Source organism: Vipera ursinii (assembly GCF_947247035.1).
Source record: "Vipera ursinii genome assembly, chromosome: 1".
NCBI lineage: Eukaryota > Metazoa > Chordata > Lepidosauria > Squamata > Viperidae > Vipera > Vipera ursinii.
Window position 1 is genome coordinate 159,487,853 of NC_139512.1, and position 13,687 is coordinate 159,501,539.

The following is a 13,687-nucleotide window of genomic DNA, read 5'->3' on the forward strand; positions in this document are numbered from 1 at the left end:
CGAAGACTCAGGGCGGCTTACAAGCTTAGCAGTAGCCTTCATTCTATGTATATGCCTGCTTGTTAGGGCTTTCACACACACCCCAAGCGGCATTATTACAAAGTCAGCTTATTGCCCCCAACAATCTGGGTCCTCATTTTACCTACCTCGGAAGGATGGAAGGCTGAGTCAACCTTGAGCCTGGTGGGATGCGAACCTGCACTAATTGCAGGCAGCTGGTGTTACTTAAGGAGGCATCAGCCCACTGCTCCACCAAGGCTCTTTTCCCTACCTTCTTCAGTTTAAGCCTAAACTTTGCAATGAGAAGCTCATGGTCTGAGCCACAGTCAGCTTCTGGTCTTGTTTTTACTCGCTGTATAGAGCTTCTCCATCTTTGGCTGCAGAGCATATAGTCAATCTGATTTCTGTGTTGACCGTCTGGTGATGTTCATGTGTAGAGCCGTCTCTTGGGTTGTTGGAAAAGAGTGTTTGCTATGACCATCGTATTCTCTTGACAAAATTCTATCAGTCTGTGCCCTGCTTCATTTTGTACTCCAAGGCCAAACTTGCCTGTTATTCCAGTTATCTTTTGGCTTCCTACTTTAGCATTCCAATCCCCCATGATGATAAGGACATCATTTTTTGGTGTTAGTTCTATAAGGTGCTGTAGGGCTTCATAGAACTGATAGTGAATGGTTTGCCTTGGATTCGAACTGAGATCATTCTGTCATTTTGAGGATTGTATCCCAGTATTGCTTTTCCTACTCTTTTAATGACTATGAAGGCTACACCATTTCTTCTGAGGGATTCTTCCCCGCAGTAGTATAATTGATGGTCATCTGAATTAAATTCACCCATTTCTGTCCATTTTAGTTTGCTGATTCCTAAAATGTCGATGTTCAGTCTTGTTATCTCTTGTTTGACCACGTCCAGCTTTGATTCATGGATCTTACATTCCAGGTTCCTATGGAGAAAAAATCTTTACAGCATCGGACTTTCCTTTCACCACCAGATATATCCACAGCTAGTGTCCTTTTGGCTTTGGCCCAGTCGCTTCATTCTTTCTGGCGCTACTAGTACTAGCCCTCTGCTCTTCCCCAGTAGCATATTGGACGCCTTCCGACCTGAGGGGCTCATCTTCCAGCATCATATCTTTTTGCCTTTTGGTACTGTCCATACGGTTTTCATGGCAAAGATACTGGAGTGGGTTGCCATTTCCTTCTCCAGTGGAACATGTTTTGTCAGAATTCTCTGCTATGACCTGTCTGTCTTGGGTGGCCCTGCACGTCATAGCTTCATTGAATTACGCAAGCCCCTTCACCACAACAAGGCAGTAATCCACGAAGGGGAGACTTTTAAGTACCAACACATATAAATTATGTGTTGGAACCATGACCCTATGTGAACAATGAAGTCGTTGAAGGGAAATTGAGCTGCTAAACAGACTTGGCTTTTCCAGCAAAGGCAGATGCCCACCTTCTCCATTAGTCTGGAGATTCTGCTGCCTTGCAAATGAATGTGTTGTAATTTGCCTTTTTTAACATTCAAATTCCTTCAGAATATGCCCAATTAACTAGAATAATTTGAAAATTATTTTAGAATAATCTCATTTTTATTTTTTTGTTAACTTTTTTGTTTCACGTTTGTTTCAATATGAAATTCAATCAGTATTCAGTCTCGATGGAACCAGGGTCTGCCCATCTTACCCTGCACTATTGGTCTTCCCAAGAATTCCTACTAAACACAGTTCAAGAAAAGATTCATTCTGTGACTTATAAATATTGTGCAAGCATACCCTGCAACACCCGGAGCAAAAGGGGGACATGGCAGGATTTCAATTTCCCATGGATTCTGCCAACCAATTGCAGTGTGAGGGAGGGGAGAGAGAATCCACTAGCAAGGGGTGAATTTGACTAATGAAAAGAGTTCTAGAGTTCTAGTTCAATTCAAAGGAATTTTGTGAACTTTGAAATCTCTAAATTTGAAATTTGCATCTGGCTGGGAAGTGACTGATTTTTTTTTACCTTATCTGTTCAAACTGGCCTGTTTTTCAGAAACTGCATGGACAAGTCCTTGCAGTTTTCTTGGTGAGGTATTTAAAAAATGGTTTGCCACTGCTTCCTTCCTAAGGTTGAGAGAGAGTGACTGGCTTTGTGCCTGAGGTGGGATTAAAATTCATAGTCTCCCTGTTTCTAGTTTGATGCCTTCACCATACACCAAACTGTCTCTCACTGATATCTCACAGTAATTTCTTCTGATTCTGCAGGAGGCCCATAAGATACATATGCTACTGAGTAGTTTTCTGTGTATGACCTTAATTGTTGAGCTGTTTCCAAAACTACTTTTTCTTCTACACGTGCATATAATGATTTCTGACATGAGGCATAAGTCTTCATGTATTAATTTTTAAATACTGTTGGATATTTTAAATGAGAGGTATGGACATATAAATATTTTTGGAGATCTTAAAACCATGGGTGAGGAGTGGGAGAACCTTTTCTGATTTTTCTTTGAAAAAAAGAAAGAAAGTTGTAGGATAAATAGAAACACATGAAGTACTTATAAGTATACATCCTTTCCAGATTTAAGTTCACTTTGCTATTTTATATAGCATATAAATATAAGGTGTATTTTGTATGCTTTGGTTTATTCATATAATTATCTTGTTCGGCATGTCTATTTTATATAAAAGTATAATTTAGACAGTAATTTATATACTAGTTTACTTTCAGTTGATCACAAACAGAATTATAAACTTTAAGAAACTAATTCGTTGATTTGTCAGTCTGACAATCTGGTAAAAACTAAAACTGAAGACAGAATAAAACAACATGATAATGAAACAGTTATGTATTCCATTTTTCCACATTTTACATTATATTGAAGAAAAATAGTTAAGAATGGGAAAAAATAAGAAGATTCATTGCACAAAAACTGTGGTATTTTTATGATACCTCTTCAGTTTTATTTTCTGAGCTAGCACTACAATCAGCAATTTATTTGGTTCTTTTGGCCAAAAACAACAACACACGTTAGCAATTGCTGCTTCTTCTGGGACAAGAGACCTTACTTTTATCCCTTGATAGACTTTTAATACTGATAATCAAAGTGCATATTAGGACAAGTTTCTCTACTCTTTCATACATTAGTGACTGAGTACAGTGTTAATTTTTTAATTAAATGCTTCCTTACAAATTGTAAGAAAGCATTTGGAAAGAATAAAGTGGGAGGAATAAAAGGAAGCAATATATCAGAAAACTGTCTTATTACGTTCATTAATGTAAAATAAAACATTGCATTTGAATGGCATTTATTAGATATCTGATAATTATTACTTATACTCAAAGCACAAAACAAAAGTAAAGAAATTCTACTGAAAATCTGAAGGACATATATGTGAAAAATGTAGGCTCCTTTTTTTGTTAGCTGTAAATGAATTCTAGATTTAAAATTTCTGCTCTACATACCCTGAATCCTTACTTGGTACAGAGAAATGGAACAGCAGAACACTATAAAGCTGCTCCTACTAAAAATAATCATTTTGTAATATCAATTAGTGCCACGTCAAGGTCTCATAGTCAGTTGGAAGAGCAAGAAGCAAGTGCCTAGACCAGGGGTCAGCAACCTGAAACAGTGAAAGAGCCACTCGGAACCGGTTCTCTCACACAAGGAAAAACTGGGAGCCGCAAAAAAAGTGTGCGCATGCGCGTACATGCGCAGAACAGGGTTTGACTGAAGAGTGGAGCCAAGGCGAGATATGCACCTACCCTGCATATTTGAATTGATTGGTTGAACTTTTTTAATCCCACTTTTTTTTGGACTACACATAGCAGAAGACTGGGAACCGCAGGAGACAGCTGAAAGAGCCGCATGCGGCTCCAGAGCCGCAGGTTGCAGACCTGTGGCCTAGACCAACTTAGACTTGTAGATGAATAAAATAGATGTTCAGTGGTGGGATTCATCCAGTTTTCACCAGTTTGTATGTAAATTTTGTTAAGTTTGGAGAACCAGCTGAACCCATGCTGCTTCTGGAAGTCCGTTCTAGGCCTTGGAGGCCTGGAGGAGATCTCCCAGGCCTAGACCAGCCTGCCAGAAGTGTGCTGATGTTACTTCCGGAAGTCTGTTCTAGGCCTCAGAGGCCTGGATGAGGCCTCCCAGGCCTAGAACGGTCCACAGGAAGTGCATGGATGTCACTTCCGGAAGTCCATTCTAGGCCTCAGAGGCCCAGGCCTGCACCCATGCAGAAAACCAGATGTTCAGGTATTTGAATCCCACCACTGGATAAGTTCCAAAAGTTGGCAGTCGAGGGGAGAAGAACAGAGTGAAGGATGTTACAAAATTCTGCATAGCTACTCTTGCAATAACTTAACCAGGCTGAAGAACCAAGCCTGAGCTCACAAGTATATGATGGCAGGCACTTTCCTGTAGGTAGCCCTAACCACATGACCTGTCTCAGCTTTGATGCGTTCTACCCAATCTTCCATTGCACAGCTGCAAAGCAAGTATCAAGCCAATAAATCCTTATGCTTGAGAGCTTCCTTAGCAGGCAGAAAGCAAAGCTGGGGCTCTGTTGCCGGATATTCTTTGAGTCCCTTGGTGCCTTACAGTCCAATACTTTTCATTTGTGGGTACTAACTACAGTATTTCCTGGCAAGAATACTTTACTAGAGGCAACTGATGTTGCCAAAACCTCATAGCAACCCCACCATTTGGGCTTTCTCTGAGCTATACAATTCTCTTGACTTCAGTTGAAGTGGACAGATAGATACTTGTTTCGCTGGAACGGATAACTGGATAAAATATGTCCTAAATGCTATGGGCATTTGTAAGAAAGCCAGGTGGCCTGCCCTATATAGAACAAAAGAAAAAAAACACCCTTAAATACGCATTCATAAAATGGTCCCAGCAGATCTAGAGAGGAACAGGAAAAGAAAGACTGTTAAAATGCTTACTAAATGCTTACTGAGATAGAGATTGAGGCCCTTTTCTTCTCTGAAATATTCCCTTTTCTCCAAACAAGAAAAAAACAACTCAGCAGGAATGAGGCTTGCTGAAATATATTATTCAGCCTCTGAATCTCTTGTTAGTAATTGTTAAGATGTGGGGGCAGGTAGAAGTATGTTGCTAACACAACAGCAAAAGATGATGTAGGAGTTCTGGCCGAAACAAGGCAGAAATTATAATAAATGACAGACTGAAGTGGGAGTCAGCAGCAATGGAAAGAAGAACATGAATGTAGCAAGAATGACATATGAAGAAAAAAAAGACTGTAGTCAAGAGGGAGATAACTGGACAGGTAACAAATTCGTTGTTCATTAACTTTAGAAAATCTTTACAAAAGCAGGCTAACAACTAGCTTTTAGTATTAAAACTCTATTTTGCAGAATGAAGGCACATAGAACTTTCAAAAGCCTTTTCATAGATTACCCTGCAGCAAATCTGGGACTGCCCCAAATTTGCACTTTTATAAGGAAATGCACCCTAAAAATAATTAAGTATTTCAAAATATAATTTTATTACATATTGAATTTGTCATGCGGTTCATTGGTGAAGTATTGCGCTGGCATAGAACAATGTACATCTGACATGTTTTAAGTTCTAAAATGTCCTCAGAGCCACCTTCCAGCATACAATCTTATGCCTCAGCTATCTCGTAGAGGAAAAAGATCAGAGAAAATTTTGAGAGAAAAGAGAAAGAAATTCCAACCGTGTGGGATGAGGACACAGAATAATCTCTGAGAACATCAGGCAAAAAGGATTACCCCATCAGCAATAGCAGCTATCAGCTACAGCATTAGTTGTTACCATATGAGCAATAAGAGCCATCAGCCTCTCCTGCGTACAAGGAAGATGTCTGTATTTTTTTTTAAAGAGGGTTGAAATATGTCAAAATGGAATCCAAAATAGAAGATCGTAAGGGATATGCCAAAGATATAACACAAATGGGTCACTGCAGCAATAACAATCCAAGACATATGTCAAGTTCTTTCCTACCAAATTACAGTTATAAACCCTCAATCTCCTGGGTTCCCTTCAGAAAAAAAAATACAATTTGACTTACATAGTAGACCATTTATGGCTTTATGAAGCCCCCAAGAAATAAGTAGGGAAATATATTTGTGTGAGTTCTTAAGGAAGAATAGATTGGATATTGTGAGGGAAAAACGGTTGAAATACATCCAGAGGGCCATTCTTTTATTTCTGAATTTTACATCATCCAACTACCAGATACAGTTGGGAGAAAGAATTTAGGCCTGGATATATAATTCTGACTTTCGTGACACATAAATTAGAAATATCAATAGATTTTCTTGGACTACTATGGCCAAACACCGTTGCCTGTAATCTTCCTAGATTAAGCAGTAGCTGCTTTAGGAAAATAGATTTGATCTTTCGTATCAAATATATTTTGATATGGATTAGGATTTAGGATTCCTAAATCCTAATCCATGTTTTAAGATTCCTATTTTATTATCCAGGCCCAAAGATCAATATTCTCCTATTCCTCCCCCTAGCAAACAGCCACTTCTGTTCATGGCTGTTGCATCTTTATTTTATGTTCCCCTACCTTCACTCCCTCTCTCAGCCCAAATCATAGAGCTCAAAGAGTTTACTTCTTTGATGGCCTTCAAGCCAAAGCTTCCTTTTTATAATCTCTATTCCCTCTCCTTCAGTTGTTTTCCTGGACTCATTTCCCCAGCTCTCTAGCAAATCCGTATGGGCACTTCTGTCTTTCTTTCATGGCCTTGTAAGGACATAGTTAAAACTCTTCACGTGAAAGGATTCCTCCCCAGCCCAAGCCCTGTTACTTAACTCCGTGGTAGCCTATCTCTGCATCATTATCCTCAGCAGTTACTGTTTGGTAATATTCCGTGTCACTTGGGCAACAGCTGAGAGGAATCATTTGCAGCAAAAATTAATCAGCATAAAAGCACCTTGCCTTTAATCTCTTTACAAATAAGTCTTGAGTGTCACGGTACTCCTTATATTAAAAAATTCAAATGAAGTTTCCAATCAAGTGAGTTTTCCCATGTCACATTGCAGGGCTTTTTTACCCCCTCCTGTAATGCAACCGTAGGCCTTGAAGGGAAAGCAACCATGGTAACCAGCTAAACACTGTTGAGTTGAAGTGGTGGCAGCAGCAGCAGCCCTCATCTCCAAAGAACAGAGAGTGCTGCTGCGCTTCACCGCCTCCCACTTCTATTTCTCTTGGCTTTCCTTTTTATCTTCTCCCTAATTAAACAGGTTTCCAACCACAAAATTGACACTGGAGATGATGTGCTATTGTTGTTATCATCTGTTATAGGCCTTGGCATTAAGCAGGCCCTACTGTTTAGTTGACTTTAAAGGCAGATTTAATACCGTCTGGAATTAATTAGAAATTTCCTGTCCCTTTTAGCTGTAAGGAATTTCTAATTTACATAAAATGTATTCTCTTATACCTTTATTCTCACTTCTAGCATGGATACCTGTGCAATAACATGCTTGGGCTACATTTTCTTTTTTCTTAAAAAAACCCTCCTTTTATTAAATCTTGCTTCTGGGATGCAGTCACTAACCTGCAATATTCTTATTTAATATTAATATTTAATAATACATATGTTCTTTTTAAAAGCTAAAAAAATACTTTACTCCTCCCTGGTTCTATTATCATTGGGGGGGGGGGGCAATCTGATCTCATAAAAATTATGTTCACTTTGAATCCAGCCTGTTATAGCAATGTTGAGTTCTATGCTCTGTGCAGCAAATATTCATGTTTGCTGACCCTATTCTCTACAAAAGAGGCTTACTAGATTTGCTCACCTAGTCTAATAAAACCTGTTATTTGAAATACAACCTTATTTTTCTTTCAACTACAAGTGGATTTGGATTCTGTTCTTTAATTATTTTCAAATTGTTGCTATAGCCATCTGATCTACTTAAACTCAGTTGCTTGGACATACAGTACATATTTTAACACAGCATTGCTGCACTAGCAAAGCACATAAAACTGAAATGGAAAACTACTTTATTATTATCAAAAACTACTGTTCATGAAAGCTACCTCACACTAGTCACTAAAATCTATCTCTCAAAATAAATAACTTAGAACACTATGTTGGCATTTCGAAACTACTGGTTATGGGAGTGGAATAAGCACTTAATCTATGGGCTGAGCACAAAGATGTAATATTAAAAAAACAGGCTGGGGATAAAGAGGATGATGTGCTGCCTTATGTACGGAGAACTAAAATCAGCACTGGCTTTATAGGCAGAAACCTGAATTAATTTAAGCATTTTTACTCCAGTTCTTCACAAAGCCTGACAGTTCTGAACTAAAATACGTAAAAACGTATTCTTCATAAAACAGTAGTTCAAAATTCAGTCTTAAACAACACTAAAAATATTACTAGGAAATCTGAAAGACTCAAAAGCCACTGGAACTGAAGTTATGACGAAGGTGGCCTACATTTGACTGGTTTATGAAATAAGGGGGAAAAGCAAGTTTGGAATTCAGTAGGATAAACAAAGAACAGTACTACAGATGTCTGCCTGCTTATATCAAAATATCATACACATATTTATAAGAGTAGGTGAACAGAGTATCTATTCACAATATATATTCATATATTCACATTACGTACATGTATTTTCACATAACATTACAGTCTAAATGCCTAGTACCGTAACATGTTCCTGTTGCTACAAATTATTTAAACTATAAGAAATGAAAACATTGCATTGCCAGGTTTCACCACTTTCAAGCATTTTTTATTAATACTATTCCCAATATTATTAGTGAAATAATTTAATGGCACAGTCTTATGAAGGAAGGAAAGGAAACATAAGACTCCAGGATAAAGAGAATGAACTAGAGAAGTGGTGGAAGTGAAGTGCTCCACACTGAAAGAAAGCAGATGCCTTCCTATTGGGAGGGAAAAACACATTTGAAAAGATGGACATTCCAGCTGCCGAAGAGTGTGGCTCAAAGATCAAAACTATTTGTAATTCACTAATGCATATAAGAAAGATGAAAGTGAAAGAATAGTAGCCGCTTAGTTAGTATAGGTAAGCCCATCAGCTGCAAGAATACAAGAATTTCGTTCTGCAACAACAGGAAGTAGATTGATGGCAAGTAAAATGGCCCACATTTGATATAACGCAAATTGTTATTTATTTGGGTTAGGTTATATGGCTGTATATCTCAAATTAAGGACTCTAGAGAGCTAGAGAAAGCTCCCCCACAAGCAACCCCTCCCCCACATAAAACAGCAGCTGAGGTAAAAAATCCTTTAGTGACAACATAACCAATGTATGGCTCAACTCCACCGCTTGACCCTTAGGCCCAGGTTTTTAAGGTCTTACGGAAGGCAAACAGGGTAGGGTCGATCTGATCTCTGTTGCCTGTATAATCTAATCATGTTACAGGTAGTCCTTGACTTACAAACGTTCATTTAATGACTGTCTGAAGTGACAAGGCATTGAAAAAATGACTTATGACTGGTCCTCACATTTATGACCGTTGAGGCATTTCCCCACAGTCAGGTGATTGACATTGACACGATTGGCAGGTATTTACAAAGGTTCCAGCATCCTAAGGTCTTGTGATCACCACTCGGAGGCTTCAACTGGTGCAAAATGCAGCCACGCAAGTTGTGTTGGGGGTCTCCCGATACTCCCATGTTACACCTCTGCTCCGCGAGCTGCATTGGCTTCCAGTTGCCCTCCGGGTGAGATTCAAGGTGCTGGTGATGACCTATAAAGCCCTACATGGCATGGGTCCAGATTACCTACGGCAGCACCTGCTGCCGGCGTCAACCTCCCTCCGTCCAGTGCGCTCCCACAGAGAGGGCCTCCTCAGGGTGCCTCCGATCAGAGAATGTCGACTGGTGGCCCCCAGGGGGAGGGCCTTCTCTGTGGGTGCGCCAGACCTGTGGAACCGCTTGCCGGTTGAGCTCCGGATGGCCCCCGACCTTCGCTCCTTCCGACGCAATCTAAAAACCTATTTATTTGAACAAGCCGGCCTGGTCTGATGGGTTCGGGGTTTGGGTTTTAACATGGTTTTTAATCATTGTATTATATCGGGCATAATTATTTAATTCTTTTAACTTTTGTACTTTGTATTTTGATATTTATTGCCCTGTACACCGCCCTGAGTCCTTCGGGAGAAGGGCGGTATAAAAATTTAATAAATATTCAACTTTCCCAGCTGGCTTCCAACAAGCAAAGTCAATATTTGCTTAACAACCATGGTAGAGGTCATAAAATGTGGCACAATTCATTAATAAACTGCCTTGCTTATTAAAGGAAATTCTGGTTCCAATAGTGGGCATAAGTCATGGACTACTGGTGAAGCCAATTGCTTATTTGTACACAATAAATAATATACACATGCTTGAAATCAGTCATGTTTCACAGCTAGCTAGCAAAGTGATGTGCAGATGATCCTTCCTTCTTGAGAAAATCCAGAAGAGCTGTTCTCATCAAATCCATACTGAGCCAGACTGCCCAAGGCAGTTATGTATCATAAAATATTAATATATGAGTGTGAGTCCTTCATTGTTTGGTTGAGTAAAAGCAAGAGAGAAATGTGTGCTTGCCTATCTACTTATACAACTGATGCCCTGAATTTGAAAGCAGGCAGTCCTTAGGGGAAATGATTGCCTACTTGTCATAGAGCAGCCTTTCAATTTCTAAGGAATCCATTCGGGAATGACTGATCTTTAACAGGAATAAGAAGACTTGGCTAGCGAGTCTTATCCAGCACTAAGCTCTCCTATGCATAGACCTTTCCAAAATGAATCACATTTATTTTTTTCCTAACAGAGATCCAGAATGTCTTGAAGAAAATTAAAGGCAGCAAACAGACATAATTTTCAGTTTTGCACTTAATAATCGCAACTGGGATTGGCAAATTATTAGATTGCGACGGATTTACGACCTTACTTCTGCCATGGTCATTAAACGAATGAGCCATAGTCATTAAGAGAGACACCATGTGACCAGAACTCATAATTTTACTGTCAGCTTCTCCATTGATTCTGCTTGTGGGAAGTCAGCCGTGAAGCGCAGAAAAGGTGATCATGTAATGGTGGGACACTGCAACAGTTGCAATGTCCGCTGGTTGCAAAGCACCAGAATCGTAAACATGTTACCGTGGGAACACTGCAATCGTCATAAATACAAGGACTGGCTTTAAAGTTACTTTTTCAACACTATGGAAACTCTGAGTAATCACAACACAGCAAGGGTGGGCAACTATGGCCCATTTACGACCTGTAGACTTCAACTCCCAGAATTCCATGCTGGCTCAGAAATTCTGGGAATTGAAGTCCACAGGTCGTAAACAGGCTATACCTGCCCACACCTGCTATACATTAATGGAAGACTGCCTGTATATTTCAAGTTGGTCCTTCATCTTTTATTATGTAGACATGGCTCCAGATCAATCTGTGAGGAATTATTTCTAGTGTGACAAGATAACAGGACAAACAACTGAAATTCAGAAGGTTCTTTACAGAAGACCCTTTTCCCACAACCTTAGAAAGACAGGAAAACAAACAGGGTAATCATGAAACAAATTTATCTTCAGAGACCAGTTTGAAAGTAGGACAGGGCAGGATAGACAAATAAGTAGGGGAACACAACTCTTGTCTATTCTTTCACTGTTCTTGCCCTTGACAAGTTTAAAATGGTTCTCCTACTTATGATCACTCAAGTGAGAGCAAATGTTTTATAATAGTTAGGAACATTGCTTTATTAGGGTTGGTGATCACCTGAAAACTTTAACCGAATTCAGATAAATGCAAATAGAAAATTTCTTCCAGATCTCCCTTTCAGCTCTTGGTGTCAGAAATAATATGGTATTGCCAACGAAGTAAAAATACTATATTGCCTGGCAGACTGTGCACAAGGACAACTGAAAGGTTATTATGCTCACAACAAACACACACAGACACACACTTCCAATACAGAAGGAGCTAATTTTTATTTTTCCTCTTTTTAAAAAAGTCCCAGTGTTATTTTTGTTTTCATTTTGACTGGACTATTAATGCATATTATTCTTCACTGGCAAATACAAGAAGAAAAAAGAAGGGTGCCTGCATCAAAATGAGCTTAAGAGATAAAAGACAGGAGCAGAAAAAGCAGCAGCATTAGAGGAGGAAATTGAATAAGATTTTTTTCAAAGGGGTAGCCATGTTAGCCTTTTGCAGCAAAAACAACAAAGAATCGTGCAGCACCTTGAAGACTAACACATTCATTTTTCAGCCATTAAGTTCTCTTTGTTATTTTTAAATGACAGGAAGATCTAAAGCGGCTTTCCAAACAGATGCTTTCCAGAAGATTGGGTGACTCTTCTCCGATTTCTCAAACACATCTGGACAGCACCAACTTGGGAAAGTTTGATGTAAGTTAACCTCTTGACTATTTTTTTTAATACACCAGTGTTTCAACTGCCTTCTAAGTTTAGAACACTTTAAACATGCCTTAGAATTAAGTATTAATAACTGAATTGGTTAAATCTTGCCTGTTTCAAAAGGTTCCACAAATAAAATTAGAAAGCAGTAATTTTAATTTTATCCCCTGCAGATGTATTCATAAATATTCTTATACTGCAGAAATGAAATATTAGTGACCAACCTTAAAGCCAAAGTGTATGTCCCAGGTTGTCGTTGGCTTTCACGAATAAGATAACTTCCCTCTGCTATGCTCAATAATTGATCTGCTTCTTCTCTCGATATCATCCCATGAAACCTGAAAAACAAAGTCTATCAATATCAGCAGGACACAAGAGAATGTTTTTGTAAGAAAAAATATCAGAAAAAAAAGTAAAGTCTTATTTTTTTCATTTTAAAAAAATCTTACTTGGTTTTTAAAGAAATGCATAAAAAACTTTCAAAATTATGTTAATTTCTCTACTTAGCCTGAAAACATGTTTATTTTTTAGTGTTTATACAAAACACACCCTACAGACTAAGTAAATTCTGTTTTTTATATTAGGTACTTCTGATCATCTTGATTTATAGAAACTTGCCCATTTTCTCTTTGATTCTCATCAACATTAACATCAACATCACGGCTGCATATATTTCTCAACAGTGAAAGTTTAAGAATCCCTGGATGGATCCGAAGGACGAGTGCCCAATCTAAATATTGTCTCAGTATCATAATTTACATATATTTTTTCCAGCAATATGCAAAGTAACTGAATGTGTGCTTCAGGAGGCATGAAATGAAGCATCTGAATTCTTAAAGCAGCTGCATCTTTTGCAAGGCTCGCATGCTGCTTCAAAAGCTGTCCTCAGCAGATTCTACACATATGTGGAGGCAGAGCCACTTTGCTGTTAGTCCCAGCAGATGAATAGAGTTGTGTATACATGCAGAGACTCAGGACTGTCCTCCAAACAGCTTTGAGTCTTGTGAAAGATGCAGATGCTTTGATGATTTGAGAAGGAGTACTGTTGCATATTGCAAAGCACCTCTTTCAAATGCTTCACAGATCCTTAGTTTAGATAGTTCCTCTTTCACACAAAGAAGGTTTTTTTTATCCACGAACAATTTCTTCTAATTTATGTTTGATACCATTTAACTCATAAAAGCAAATTAATCTTATAGCATATTTCTCCAACTTTATCAATGCCTCGGCAGTGAATATCTTGTTGCAAATGTGAAAGATTCACATACAAAATCAAGAATTCCTAGGTGCTGGCCTAGAAACAGGAGTTTC

The 13,687-nt window shown here is 38.7% G+C and overlaps 1 protein-coding gene across 1 annotated transcript in view; it reads right to left on the minus strand.

The window, feature by feature from the left end:
- Positions 1–13,687, minus strand: part of CHN1 (chimerin 1) — an 80,198-nt gene that overhangs the window by 47,813 nt on the left and 18,698 nt on the right. Inside the window, exon 3 of the mRNA XM_083348542.1 lies at positions 12,601–12,714. Coding sequence (XP_083204668.1) covers positions 12,601–12,714 — 114 coding nt within the window. The remainder of the gene's footprint in view (positions 1–12,600; positions 12,715–13,687) is intronic.